At 42.2% G+C, this 15,876-nt stretch overlaps 1 protein-coding gene across 24 annotated transcripts in view; it reads left to right on the plus strand.

Annotated features, from left to right (window-relative positions):
* Positions 1 to 15,876, plus strand: part of APBB2 (amyloid beta precursor protein binding family B member 2) — a 586,942-nt gene that overhangs the window by 358,469 nt on the left and 212,597 nt on the right. For all 24 annotated transcript variants that reach the window (XM_033946701.1, XM_033946629.1, XM_033946610.1 and 21 more), the window contains 2 exons: positions 183 to 268; positions 3,721 to 3,781. In XM_033946701.1, coding sequence (XP_033802592.1) covers positions 183 to 268; positions 3,721 to 3,781 — 147 coding nt within the window. The remainder of the gene's footprint in view (positions 1 to 182; positions 269 to 3,720; positions 3,782 to 15,876) is intronic.

Below are 15,876 nucleotides of genomic sequence, written 5' to 3' on the forward strand. Positions count from 1 at the left end.
ATTTGCTTTGAAGCCGTCCAACACTTTAGAGAGTGTGCATGCTTCTTCCCTAATCTTGCTTTCTTGTAGGGAGGGGAAGATGTTGTATGTATCTGTTTTGTCTGCTCTTTAAGGATGAGAAGCATTAGAGTAAGCTGTGTCATTGCAGTGTGCTCACACTCCCACTATGGTCTTCTCTTCAGGATTTGCATGCAGCCACAGTGAATCCAGATCCCAGTTTAAAAGAGTTTGAAGGAGCGACATTACGTTACGCCTCATTAAAACTCAGGTAGGATGTTTGATTTGGATTTTTGAATGTAATTCAAAATTTTGACAGCTGCTTCTGCTTTTCCAGTCCTATTTAGCTCCAATGAATATTAAGTAACAGTTCTTAATTGGTGGTGTCCTTAGCATCTAGGGCAGGGGTCTCAAAGTCCCTCCTTGAGGGCCGCATTCCAGTCGGGTTTTCAGGATTTCCCCAATGAATATGCATGAGATCTATGTGCATGCACTGCTTTCAATGCATATTCATTGGGGAAATCCTGAAAACCCAACTGGATTGCGACCCTCAAGGAGGGACTTGAGATCCCTGATCTAGGGTGTGGGAAGATATCAAATGGGGTGCAGAGAAGGGTCTTGAAATCTGAGGAAGTTTATTTAAACTTTTTAAACAATTTTCAAAATACTATTACTACTACTATTAATAATTTCTATAGCGCAACTAGCTGGATAAATTCCTTGAGCTGAAAACTTAATTTAATGTTCACACAGGTATATTATTCATCCACGTTATGTACAATTTATGTAGCATTATAGCTTTGTGTGACTTAGTAGTATAACTGTTCTGCTGTAATTTTAATGATATGTTAAGTTAGCATTGCTTTAGGTTAACAGCAATGTATGTATCTGTATGTAGTCACTAGTGGACCTGTGATTTGGGAAAGGGGAGTGATAGTTTCATTACTCAGTTACGGGATGTTGGAGCCAAAAAAAAGTTAAGAGCCTGCTCCAAAAATACTGTGTGGGTGGTGAAGGGGAGGGAGCCTGATTCTTATTGGAAGCCTCTCCTTATAAGTGTCTAGATGATGCATATGTTAGAAGGGGCTCGTAGGCAAAATCCCCACAGCTTTTACTCAAAAGAAAGTGTAAAGTTAGAAGACACATAGAAGCATGATTGTAGATAAAGGCCAAATGGGACCATCCAGTCTACCCATCTGCAGCATCCACTATCTCCTCTTCTCCCTAAAGAGATCCCACATACCTATCCCATGCTTTCTCAAACTCAGACACAGTCTTTGTCTCCACCACTTCTACAGGAAATTGTTCTACGCATCTACCATCCTTCTGTAAAAAAGTATTTCATTAGATTACTCCTGAGTCTATCACCTCTTAACTTCATTCTATGCCCACTTATTCTGGAGCGTCCTTTCAAATTTATGCCATGTAGGTATTTAAACATCACTATCATATCTCTCCTCTCCTGCATTGGGGTCCAGAAATGATGAATTGTATAGAAACAAGACTTAGAAGGAAAGCAGTAGAACTCCAAAATAGGCAGATTAACTTTTTGTGAGCTCTAGATAGTGCTACTGTTTGATATGGTAGCATCCATCAAATGTATGTGACAACCAGGGATGTACACTGCCCACTCAGCAAAGCAAAAAGAGTACAAACTGCCTCTTGGTTACAGTTTTACTTTTGCTGATAGTCTCTTATTGCCATTGTTTGGTAGACTGTTCTGTAGAAAGAGAGAGAAAAATAGAAACATAGAAACCTGATGGCAGATAAAGGCCAAATGACCCATCTAGTCTACCATCCATAGTAACCAATTATCTCTTTCTCTCTCTCAGAGATCCCATGTGCCTATTATTCAGACACAGTCTCTGTCTCCACCACCTCTTCTGGGAGACTGTTCCATGCATAAACCACCCTTTCTGTGAAAAAATATTTCCTTAAATTATTCCGGAGCCTCTTAACTTCATCCTATGCCCTCTCATTGCAGAGTTCCCTTTCAAATGAAAGAGACTCGTGCACATTTACATTACTTAGGTATTTAAACATCTCTATCATATCTCCTCTCTCTCGCCTTTCCTCCAAAGTATACAGATTGAGATCTTTAAGTCTGTCCCCATATGCCTTTTGATGAAAACCACACACCATTTTAGTAGCCTTCCTCTGAACCGACTCCATCCTTTGTATATCTTTTTGAAGGTGCGGCCTCCAGAATTGTACACAATATTCTAAATGAGGTCTCACCAAAGTCTTATACAGAGGCATCAATACCTCCTTTTTCCTATTGGCCATACCTCTCCCTATGCAACCTAGCATCCTTCTAGCTTCCTTTGTCACCTTTTCAACCTGTTTGGCCACCTTCAGAACATCACATACAATCACACCCAAATCCTGCTCTTTGTTGTGTGCAAAAGTTCTTCACCCCCTAAACTGTACCGTTCCCTCGGGTTTCTGCAGCCCAAATAAATGACTTTGCATTTATTTGCATTAAATTTTAGCTGCCAAATTTCAGACCATTCTTCAAGGTTTGCCAGGTCTTTTTTCATGTTATTCACACCATCCGGCGTGTCTACTCTATTGCAGATTTTGGTATCATCCGCAAAGAGGCAAATCTTACCCGATAACCCTTCAGCAATATCGTTTATAAAAATGTTACAAAGAACAGGCCCAAGAACAGAACCTTGAGGCACACCACTAGTAACATCCCTTTCCTCAGCAATCTCCATTGATCACTATCCTTTGTCACCTTCCACTCAACCAGTTCTTGACCCATCCCGAGGGCACTCAGCTTATTTATAAGACATCTGTGTGGAACACTGTCAAAGGCTTTGCTAAAATCTAAATAGACCACATCTTGCACACATCCTCTATCTAATTCTCCGGTCACACAGTCAAAAAATTGATCAGATTTGTCTGACAACACCTACCTCTAGTGAATCCATGTAATCCATAGGATTCCTTAAACTATTCTATTCTCTGTTGTAAAAGCATTTCCATTAATTTGCTTACCACAGAAGTCAGACTTATCGGCCTGCAATTCCCTACTTCTTCCTTACTTCCACTTTTGTGAAGAGGGACTACATCCGTCCTCCGTCACCACTCCTGACTCTAGACTAGACGCTTTTGTAAGCACTAAGTACAGTATGACCCCCATCCCGCATGGGTTTCATTACCAACTGCTGGATCAGTTCTCTTTGTAGAGAATCCAGAATCTCCCTACTTCTAGATACCCCAATCAACATCCAGCATGTTAAAATTACCTATTTGTAAGACTTTCCCCTTTTTAGATATATTCTTAATGTATACTATTAAATCTCTATCTACTTCTTCAGTCTGTGAAGAAGGCCTGTATATCACGCCAATGTAAATATATTCACCATTCCCTCTTTCCAAATTGATCCACAGTGCCTCTTCCTCTTGTCAGCTCTTCAAATAAATGTGTACACTGGATGAATTTAGAAGGAACCTTGTCTGCATCTAATACTGTATTACAACAGGAAGCAATTCTATGAAATCACAAGGGGAATGGAAAGCAGAGGTGGTATCTGTTGGGCAGTTCTCAAACCAAAGAAGTAAAAACTGAGGAGGGAGTGTACTGTTCTTTGAGCAACCCTACAAATAAAAGAGCCTTAGATTTCTGCTGTTGATGTCATGAACTGTTTGATAGAGGATGTTTGTACATGCTGTTATGTTCACAGTTCATAAAACTTAAAATACTTTTCTTCTTAGAAATGGTCCACAGTCGGATGAAGATGATTCCGGTAGCATCAACAGTGACCCAGAGGCCAAGGTTAGTAAAGAAGTACATCCCTGAATGTTGAAAAAACTTATCTGGGTGTATTATTGTCTTTCTGATTTTTGCTGTCTGTTGAAGCTGATGTATATCTTGTAAATCAGGGGTGTCCAACCTTTTGGCTTCCCTGGACCGCATTGGCCGAAAAAAATGTTTCTGGGGGCCGCACAAATGCGCAAACGCTGCAGCAAGACAGAGGAGGGAGCCGACAAGATGGTAAACACCCAGGTGCAGCAGAGGAAAACATTGCATCGCCCTTGTCCGGGGCCGCACAAAATACTTCAAGAGGCCGCAGGTTGGATACCCCTGTTGTAAATGTATGGTGTTCTGCCAAAGCACTCTGCTTACTTTTTACTTATTTAAAATATTTCTATACTGCCCATTCTCCAAAGTTCAAGGCAGTTTACAATAAAGATATACTGCATAAAAACATAATTTTAAAAATTATAAATAAAATATATCTTTAAAATATGCAAAAAATACATCATAAAATAAAAATAAAATACAATATCATACTTCAATACTAATGCCCCCTTTTACAAAGCCATAGCAGTTTTTTAGCGATGGCCACGGTGGTAATAGCACTTCTGTGAGCGTCTGAGCTGTTACCGCCATGGCCGGTGCTATGGTTATGTAAAAAAGGGGGGAGGGGGTAAAAGCATGTCTAAAAAAATATATTAACTTTTACAAAACTGCATAAAATCTTGCATATCCTTAATCTCACTCAGAAGCTGGAGCTGCAGCTGCAAACATTCGGTCACAAGTACACTGTAGACATACAACTTTGGCAGAAGGAATTACAAAAGTATTGTTAATATGCATCTATAGGATGATATGAATTGTAAGGACCTAACAAAGAGAAGACATTCCATGTAAAACATCAAAATCAACAACTTAAACCTAAAAGAAAAGGTTACTGCAAGCTTGAATTAAACAAGGGGTAATATGATCAGTACATGAAATACCAAAGATAATTCATGCAGCAGCATTTTGTAAGATTTGTTGTGCTTTTAGAGAATTCAGTGGAAGCCCCAGAAACATGAGGTTTCAGTAATCATGTTGCATGTTACACTTCAGTAGGCTTTGTCTTTTGTTGTCAGTTTTTCATGAAATTCATATCTAACATAGTAAATGACAGCAGATGAAACTGAACAGTCCATCCAATCTGCCCTATAATTACATGCTTTACAATTTCATGGTTAAATTAAGTCTTTTTTTTTTTCTTCTTTGTTATTTTTGGGCCATAGACCTTAGGAGTCCATTCAGTACTATCCGTAGCTTCCAACTACTGGAGTTGCTGTTGAAGCTCACTCCAGCCTATCCAAACCATCTCATTTGCAGGATTCAGGCCATGAAAGTCTTCCCATTCTTATTCTAATTAGAGATCCTCTGTGTTTATCCTATGCTTTTTAAAATTCTATCACAGTTTGCCTCGCTCGGGAGGGCATTCCAGGCATCTATCACCCTCTCCATGAAAAAGAATTTCCTAACGTTACTCTTAAATCTATTACCCCTCAACCTCAATTTATGTCCTCTATACCAATTTTCCTTCTCTGGAAAAGATTGGGTTCTATATTAATACCTTTCAAATATTTAACTGTCTGTACCATTTCACCCCTATCCAGAGTATACGCGTCGAGGTCTTCTAGTCTCTTGTACTTTTGGCACAAACCTAACCATTTTCATCACTTTCCTCTGGACTACTTTGTCTTTTTATATCCTTGGCCAGATATGGCCTCCAAAACTGAACACAATACTCTTAAGTGGGGCCTCACCAATGACCTGTATAAGGGCATCAACACCACCTTTCTTCTGCTGGTTACGTCTCTTTCTATACAACCTAGCATCCTTCTGGCTACAGGCACTGCCTTGTCACATTGCTTTGTATCCTTCAGATCCTCCGACACTATGACCCCAAGGTCCCTCTCTCTATCCATGCATATCGCCTGCCTTGGATTTCTACTCCATAAATGCATCAATCTGCACTTCTTTGAACTGAATTTTAGTTGCCAGACATTAAATCATTCTGAAGGGTGCTTTCCTCTATAACAGTCTCCAGAAGAGCGGTCCAGATTTCTACCACTCTCTGGGTGAAGAAGAGCTTTCTTACGTTTGTACAGAATCTTTTCCCTTCTAACTTTAACGAGTGCCCTGTCGTTCTCTTCACCTTGGAGAGGGTGAACAATCTCTCTGTCTCTACTAAGTCAATTCCGTTCAAAATCTTGAATGTTTCGATCATGTCCCCTCTCAGTCTTCTCTATTCAAGGGAGAAGAGGCCTGGTTTCTCTAGCCTCTCGTATGGCAACTCCCCCAGTCCTTTAACCGTTTTTGTCGCTCTTCTCTGGACCCCTATGTCTTTTTTCATGTACGGCAACCAGTATTGGATGCAGTATTCCAGGTGGGGGCGTACCATGGCCCGGTATAACGGCATGATAACCTTTTCAAATCTGCTTGTGATCCCCTTCTTAATCATTCCTAGCATTCTGTTTGTCCTTTAGTGATCTTTTTTTTCCCCCCCTGGCAAACTGCTGGGATGGAGTCCTTGGGAGTCTCCTTATGTGAATTCATGCCAGGATTGCACAAATTTAGGGCTTTTAGAGCGTCCTTGTGCCACGTGGTGCAACTGGAGGGGGGCTGTAGTGACCAGCTTAGCTTTCCCCCCACAGAAGCCTAATAGCTGGATTCTCTAAATGGTGCCTTTGGCAGCTACTGATTGCGTATAAATCATGTGACAGAGTTGTTTAGAGAACTGCTCCTCCGGAAAAAGTAGGAGCCAGAAATGTAGGCCAGGGTTTCCAAGACCTACATTTCTGGCATCTACCTTTGACATGAATCACGCCTAATGCCACTTCTGGCATTAGCCTTACCTACAATGGCGTTAGGTGCCTGTAGGTACCTCCAGAGGTGCAATTCCAGTGCCATTTGTTTAGGCGCTTTGAAATTTTATTTAAGTACCATTTGAAATTGCATGTCCCTCTTAGGCACTGGTAGGGTGCCTACCGGTGTCTTAAGGTGTCATTTATAGAATTTCCCCCTAAATGCACTGCTTTCAAATAATATGGGAAAACTTGCAGATCCTTACTGAAACTAACAGTTGGACAGTCCTCATATACTGCACAGCACCATGAAAACAAGGACCCAGGTCTGTTTGTGCTCACAGGACATTGCTTACTCTATGCTGTGCTCTTTCCATTTTTAGGAGCAAACTCTATATGCCACTGTTATCTACATGTCAGCTGAGGGAAAAAATCATATTCCTCCAGAACCCTGAAAAGACGAGGTGAAAAGCATTTTGTAACATGTAGTTCATTTTCCCAAGTATAGGTAATCAATATAATAAGATTTCAGTTTAATAATGTCTTTATAATATGCAAATTTACACCCAATAAGTCTTGCAGTGGGCCTAAAATCAAGCGTGCAATACAGATCATCAATAAGACATCATAAAATAATAAATACACCTTCCTCTATTCTCATTAGAGACTATTTAGTATTCTGAATATGAGACAAATGTACTTTGTCATTCTGAACTACCAGTATTACAACTTTATGGGTAGGAGAAACAACAGAATACAGACATAATTATTTCTTTTGGGGGAGGCTGTTGGATACATTTGCTTTTCAGTATTTCAGTTCTTTGGTTTTGCTGAAGTCATTTCTGCTGTTTGCCTTTTATAAAATATGTTCTGCTTTTTTCCTATTGTTTCCCATGGCACTGGCTGGTATGTGTTTTAAAGCTCATTGAAATAAAATTGCAAGCTGAATGAAATATATTTTGTTGTCTTGCCTTTAGATCATGACAACACTGCTGAGATTCTGCTTCATGTGCTGGCTTTGCTTAATTGCAGATATCAGAATGGCACTATGTTTAAATAAAGATGAGGATATTGTGCATAACTGTAATACTGGACAATATTGTACTACACAATAGAAATTGCTAGGCCTAAAAAGAAATTTATTTGTGGTTGCCAAAATGTGCACTTACCTCATAGCAGCATTTTCATATATAAGAACATAAGAATAGCCTTACTGGGCCAGACCAATAGTCCCATCTAGCCCAGTAGCCCATCCTCACGGTGGCCAATCCAGGTCACTAGTACCTGTAGCAACATTCCATACTACTGACTAGCGCTGCCCGATTCAAGAAAAAAAATTTCAATTTGATTCAGCCTATTGAATCGATTTTTCAATTTGAGTTTCCTGCCCAATTGGGTGTTTTTTTCAAACATCCTGGTGGGTTTATTTTATAGCGTCTTCACCCTTTTTAAAGCCTATTCACCCCCTTTGCCCTCTCCTACCCACACTGGCGCTGTGGTGTAAACAAAATAAACAAGACTTTTCCTCTCTCTTTTAGGTCCTAGTTCATGCTTGCTGTCTAACACTACCTCTGGCAGGATACACATTTCAAATCTGACATATTGTAATCACAAAACAGAAAATAAAATTATTTTTTCTACCTTTTTGTTGTCTGGTTATTATTCAAATCATGTTGGTCCCAGGCTCGGGTTATCTTCTGATAACACTCTTGCTAGGGTCTCCAGCTCATTTGTCATTTCCTTCTTTCTCTGTGCTAACCATCCATCTTCCATCTCTGTCCTTCCCTTCCCTCCCTCGGTGGTCTGGCATCTTTCCTTTTTTTTTATTGTCTCCATCCCCAGAACCACCATTTCTCCATTTCTTAACCACCCTTTCACCCAGCATCTCTCCTCTTTCCCCACCACTCCAGGGTTCACCATCTCCCATTCTCTTTCCAACTACCCTCCTAACCAGTATCTTTATCCTCCTCCCTACACCATCCCTTGTGTCCAACTTCTCTCCCTTTCTGTTCCTTCCCTCCCTAAATCCCATTGTCCACTATCTCTCTCCCTCTCCTCTGTTTTTAGACCCATTATTTCTTTCCCTCCCCCATTCTGGCATATGCACATCTTTTTGAACACCCCTTCCCTCCCTCCATGTACTTCTACACCAGGGCCCCCCCCGAAGGCCTGTCCCTCCCCGAAGGCCTGCATGTTCCCCCCTGACCTCCTTGTCTTACCTTTACTTAATTACATATGGGAGGGGGTGTTGTTGTTAAAAAATGATCGCCCTGGGTGTCATATACCCTAAATATACCACTGTTTATACCAAGACATAAAAGGAGACCAGATGAGTATATTCCTCCAGATCTGAAGACTCACCAAGATTGATTGCCCATATACAGTAATATCTCACTACAACACAGGTTCTCTTTTCGCTCCGATTATGATTCAAATATGGAACAAAAATGGAACGCGTTCAGGCGTCTGCACCCAGACTTCCTGCTCAACGCTAATTGGGGCAGACTAGCAGCGGTGGATCTTCCCTGCAGCGCGGCGAGAAGGGAGGTAGGGCTAGCGAGCTCCTTCTCTTCATTACAGGGGCTCCAGAAAGTCGAAGATAGAGATGGAGCTGAAGATAGATGAGGGAAGAAGGTAGCATATACACTTAAACGCAAGCCGGTGGCTTGTCAGGGCTGTGCTCCCTTCCCACAACCCCCCTATCTAACTCCTTCTCTAACACCCCTCCCTTAGCTGAAAAAACGCTAGTGCCTCTGACAGATACAGGCTCGGGCTCATTGCAGGGAGGGTGGAAGTAGGAAGAAGCCGGGTCTGTGCTGTTACTAGCGTACATAGGAAGGGGAGACTCGTGGCCGGAGAACTCTTCTTTATGGAATTCTTAAGCGCACGTGCTCACTTGGCTGCTGTAATTAAGTAAAGGGAGGCCAGGGGGGAAGCCGGGGGACGCTGCTGCAGCACTTCCCGATGACCCTCCCCCCTCACCCCCTAAAGCAGGAGTGGCAGTAGCCGGCCAGCAAGGGTCAGTCACTGAATTGGCCAGGCCAATTTTTTTTTTTTTTTTTAAACCCACATTGATGCGAATCAATTCACCCAAAGTGAATCGGTGAATCGATTCGAATTGGAAATCGGGCAACACTACTACTGATCCCAGTAGCCCTTCCTAACAGTCTCCAATCCAGGTCACTAGTACCTGGCAAAAACCCAAATAGTAGCAACATTCCATGCTACCGATCCAGGGTAAGCAATGGCTTCCCCCACGTCTGTCTCACTATGTATGGAGTTTTCCTTCAGGAAATTGTCCAAACATTTCTTAAAACAAGCTGCGTTAACTGTTCTTACCACAATCTCTGGCAACGCATTCCAGAGCTTAACTATTCTATTATTTACCTATTGTGACAAAACATTTTTTGTGAGACTTTTTTCTCCTACTTCATGAACGTGAATGATTGACTCTGTGGTGATCCATAATCTATTTGTTTATATGAGACTACGACGTTTATGGTCCTCGCAATATCTTCTGCTGAGAAAGGGAGAAGTAACGAAACCTTTAGATTGATGTCTAAGCAGTGGGGTATTGACTCACTAAGAGAAATGAATATGGATTGCAGTGGCCTGTCAGGTGATTTCACTGGATTTTTGTGTAGGGAGAACTTGTATACAGATGGAGCATGAGGACACGGGCCAATTTAAACCAGAATCACTTTTTCATGAAAAAAGAGCATCTGACAGGGCAGCAGTGATTAACCTGTTTGATATTTTGTTAAATACTTTGCCAGATTTCTCATTAACCCCTGACAGCAGATGGTATCTGACAGTTTGTGTTTAATCTCTGGCATAATCTGGTTTGCTCAATATAATGAGTTTAATGCCCTTGCTGATTGACTTAATCTCTGCATTTCAAAGACTTTGGGCTCCTTTTACTAAGGTGCGCTAGTGTTTTTAGTGCGCGCTGAATTGCTGCGCGCACTAACCCTGTGCTACGTAGCTAGAACTAACGCCAGCTCAATGCTGGCATTAGCATCTAGTGCACGCTAAAACCTCTAGCGCAGCTTAGCAAAAGGAGCCCTTTGTAATTCTATTAAGAGCTACAGTGTCAGGTCTAGATTGCTTGTGCTACTTCCTTTGCCCCCCCCCAAAAAAAAGTGTATTCTGAAGGCAAGTTACATCACTTTGAGAATCTTTCTAGAATCAGCACTCCAAATTTAAGATTGCGACATTTCCTATTTTAAATCACTTATTTTTTCATCATATGGTCTACTTCAGATTTTTCTTGCATCCTTTAGTACCATCACCCCAACAGAAATCCTTTAGAAATCATTAGAGGACAAATCAGAAAATTATGTAATGATTTGTGGTGGTCTCACCAATAAATGTGTGGAAGAGTTTATAGTTGGATTTATTCAATTCCCCTCTTTCTTTTGGGAGGGGGGGGGGGGGCAAATGAATATCTAAAGTTTCTGTCCAGAATGAGACAAATGTGTAATAAATAAAATGGAAAATCTAATAACATAAGTTTTTTTCCATTGGTTTACATCATCTGAGGCAGTGGTTTGCATCTTTAATAAGTCTGACCCCTTTCTTTACCACCCCCTTCCTCAACCTAAGAATAGCTTTATGTAGATTTCAGCCCCTGATTTAGGCTGGAACATTGTGTATACAGAAAGAATGGACAATGGCATTGGCCATGGTCTGCTGGTGACATTTGCAGTGAGAGCACTGGTAGGGTAGCAGGAGCAACCAGAGATCTCATTTATCCATGATGATGTAAAAAAAGAATAAGATAAGCTATGATGAGCCAAACCAGGTCCATGGAGCCCCGTATCATGCTTCCTGTATATAAATATACAGTATATAAGGATGGAGGTGTGGTAGACCCTGAACGATTTTCAGAGGATTCTGTTTGTGAGGAACTAGGTAGACATGGGGACAAATTTGTTGCCGTCCCCGCAGGAACTCAATTTCCCTGTCCTGTCCCTGCGAGTTTTGTCGCTGTGCCTGCCCCATTCCTTGCCTTAAGCGCACAAGCCTCGAACATTTATGATTTTAGGGTGTTTGAGGCTTGCGTGGATGAGGACGGAGCTTGCAGGAATGGGGCAGGGACAGGAAAAGAACTCAACTGGGACGGGAAAAATTTGTCCCTGTGTCATTCTCTAGTGGAGACTTGGTCAGCCTTGATCCCAACAGGAGGTTGGAAATGGATGGAGACAAACACAAATCTTCCCGATTCCCCAAAGCAACCTCGTCTACTCTTTATCTCCTCTAGAAATAACCAGATATCTTCTTCTTGTAATACATTTTTTGTAATTGTTTTGTAATCCGCCTTGAACCGCAAGGCAATGGCAGAATAGAAATCTCTAATGTAATGTAACTAAAGGTGGACAAAGCAATGGAGTTGGATAGTGTGCATCCGAGGGTACTGAGGGAAGTTAGGGAAGTTCTGGCAGCTCCGCTGGCTAACTAGAGAAAGGTGGATGCAGTCCCTCTTCACAAAAGTAGAAGTAAGAAAGAGGTAGGGAACTACAGGCCCGTAAGTCTGACTTTTGTGGTAAGTAAAATAATGGAAACTCTTTTAAAACAGAATGTGAAGCTTCTGGAATCGAATAGATTACAGGACTAGAGGCAGGTCTTGTCAGACAAATCTGATCAATTTCTTTGACTGGGTGACCAGAGCCCAGCCATCCCCCCCAGCGAATCCCAGAAACCGGGCTTGTTTGGACCTGATCACGAGGCTGTTTTGAGAAGATACATCTCCTCGTTTGATTACAAGACCACCAGATGAATTCTTAAGCTAAGTGCTGTGTTTTGTTGCAGGGGATGGCTGAGGGATTCTCACAGTGGGACTTCATGCACTATTTATGCACATTGAGTGACTTATAAATATTAACTATCACAGTTCATTTGAACACTTATTAATTGTTTTGAGCACATGTGAGGTGTCCAGTGATGGTGTGCAGGTGAGTGGGTTTTTACCCGCTTTCCAGTTGTCAAGTGCTGGAGAAATTTCTCCCTTCACTGACCCCTCACATTGAGGACACCTTGCTTCACAAATTAATTAATTAATTTGTGGAATATGTTTATGTGCGCAGGTGAGTCCCCTGTAAGAACCTATTGACTAGTTCTGCTTTTCTGTGGTATCTTTCTAAGTATCTATAACAGTTTTATTGGAGATTTTGATTGTGATGCTTAATGATACTGTGTGATTGGTCTGTGTGCTGGTTTTTATTTACTGGCTCTCGATCCAGATTTAGTATACTAGATTCTTTGTTTGGTATTTAAACCTTGGAAGACAGGAAAAGTCATTGGTAAACGACCAATCTGTCTAAATTCTTGAAGGTGGGGAAAAAGTCATTGGTCTGTAGGAGTTAGGCCTGCACCTAGATTTTTCCACTGAAGTTGAATACCTTTCACCTCTGAAATTAAGAGACTGTGCTTGAAGCAGGAAAAACCTCTGGTCCACTTCTGTTCCTACAGTGTCTTATCAGTAACACACTGAAGTGAAACAGCTGAGACATGTTATTATCATACGTTATAGACTTGAAACCGTATCTGGACATACCGATCCTTTCAGATAACTTGGAACTCAAACAGTTTGGAGGCCACCAGAAGGAGCCAAGGTTCATGGAATTTTCCCGGAGGTAAAGTCTAAAGAATATGCTGAGGTCAAGAGGTCAGAACAGGAGGTATGGAAAGCATCATTTTCCCAGAGAGGAACCAAGTCCAAAAGATTAAGAATGAACTCCCAAGAGTGCTCATAGTTCCTGGCAACCATTCTCTTAAGAAGGGGGCCTGCTGCTGGTTCCTGCTCCTGAGGCCAGTAGACTATGCTATGCCTGAGCTTCTCCTCTGAAGAAAATGCCAGGGCCCAGACTACAGTTTTAGGTACCTAGCTGCCTTCTTCAGAACACTTGCAGCATTCCTGCCTCGAGAGGTGTATCTCCCACACAGACCTTGTTGGCTGTGTTCCTTTGATCCTGCATCCGGGCCAGAGTTCAAGCACAGGTCATATAAGCTTCTGGACTAGGGGGAGTAATTACGATGTTTCCAGTGCTGCCTCTGCTAACCTGGCTGTCGCAGCTCCTTTGGGTAAGGGAGGGAAGAAGGGAGAGGGTTAGTGGGTCAGAACCACTGCCATTGCTGCTTCGGGTAATGGGAGTCCAGGAGGCCAGAACCACGTTGAGGGAGGGCAGACCTGGGGGGGGGGGAGAGGTGCATCAGAAGTATATATGTATGGGGGGGGGAGGGTCCAGCAGGGTGATGGGGAGGGGAGATGGGTGGATGCTGGACCCATGAGAAGGGGGAGAGAGAAAGTTACCCAGACCAGAAAGGAGGGTGGAATGGGTGGAACAGATCCTGAACCTACAAGTGGAAGTGGGGGGTTGATAGAGAGAGGAAGAGAGTGAGGTGGAATACTATTTTAAAAATAACTCTCAAGCAACCAGAAACTACTAATCCCCATGGGTCTCAGATAACTGAGAGTTTACTGTATTCCTTGTTCCAGAATGCTGATATATTATAACTCTTCATTCCATTGTCCTGGCTTATAGTCAGGCCATTTGGGTGGATTCTGTTGCCATACACCCCTAAAACACCCACAGGTCCTTGGCACAATATTTTTAGGTGTAGAAAAAGATATTAGATTCTTACCTTAATAATATCTTTTCCAATAGATAGGAATGGTATGCTGAACCTTAGAGTACTCTGTCCATTTTTGTGAGCATACTGCAGAAAGATATCAATCACAGCTTTTGAGACTTCCTCCCAGGAGTCTGCTGCCCTCTTCAGTTCATTCCAAAGCATGCAAAAGCTCTAGAGGAAAAGACAGGCAAAAGAGGGACACGGGGAACTCCTCAAAACCAAGGTTCTAATCTGCTCATATAATGTTATAGCAGTCAATAATGTATAAATGAATGAACATTACCATTGAACAGTAAATAAAAGCAACAGCTTAAATATTAGTGGAGCACAATTATCTCTTGAGATTCTATTTACAAACTGATTCTAAACCCATAGTCGAGGATGGAGCCACCAGCTCGTGCCATTGCGGGCTGCCTCTATCCAGGGAAGAGGGGCCTGTAGGGAGTCTCTCTGGGGAGACCAATGAGATTAATGCATCCTGAAGTGGACTCGCATGCACCTTTGCCCAGGACATAGGTCTTAGCTATGGAGAGGACCATGAAGCATAAGGCAGAAACAGACACATCAGAAATTATCGGGGGGGGGGGGGGGGGGGGGAGGGGGGAAGGTCCTACCTTCTGGAAAAGATATTAGCAAAGTAAGAAAGAAATCTCTTTTTCCAGTGCAATAGAAATGGTATGCTAAACCTTAAGGATGTACCTAAGCAGTCTCCAAAGTCCCAGATGGAAAAGATAAGCCTGCTTTCAGTAGGCTCCAAAAGCAGAATCCTCATGCGCTGCCTCATCCACTCTATAGAATTTAGTGAAAGTGTATAGGGAAGATCATGTCACAGATCTACATAGCTCCTCCAGAGGTATCACCCTCAATTCTGCCCAAGAGGAAGCTACTCCTTTGGTCAAATGTGCTTTCAACAATACTGACAGTTGTTTGTCACAGACAAGTTGAGGAGGAGATTGCTGTCTGAATCCACCAAGAAATGGGGAAGGGATTGAGACTTGTATACCACCTTTTTGTAGTTTTATAACCACATTCAAAGCGGTTTCCGTACAGGTACTTCAAGCATTTTCCCTATCTATCCCAGTGGGCTCACAGTCTATCTAATGTACCTGGAGCAGTGGAGGATTAGGTAATTTGCCCAGGGTCACAAGGAGCAGCATGGGGTTTGAACCCACAACCTCAGGCTGTAGTTCTAACCACTGTGCCACTGGTATTGGAGGCTGGTCTGCCTCAGGTTGACTCTTTGGTTAGAACAAAGAGTTGGTTCAATAGATAAAACTCATTAGTCATTTCCAGGTAATGCAAGAGAACTCTGCAGATGTCCTGCAGCTTTAAAGTCTTGTCTTTCATTCTTAGAACCCATAGGTTAAATGACTGGAAGCCTGACTTCCTGGTTGATGTGAAATGCTGAAACAACCTTTGTCAAAAAAAGAAGGTACTGTATACAAGGTAGCTCCCATTTCCATGATCCTCAAAAACAGTTCCCTGCATAACAAAGCTTGCAATTCTGAGACTCTTCTGGCCAAGAACATATGTGCACAACAGAAAAGCGGGACTTGGGTACGTGATGATGTATGTGATGATCTTAAGGTGGCCAAACAGGTTGAAAAGGTGATGGCGAAAGCTAGGATGCTAGGGTACATA

The sequence above is a fragment of the Geotrypetes seraphini genome, chromosome 1 (genome assembly GCF_902459505.1).
Source record: "Geotrypetes seraphini chromosome 1, aGeoSer1.1, whole genome shotgun sequence".
NCBI classification, from domain to species: Eukaryota; Metazoa; Chordata; class Amphibia; order Gymnophiona; family Dermophiidae; genus Geotrypetes; species Geotrypetes seraphini.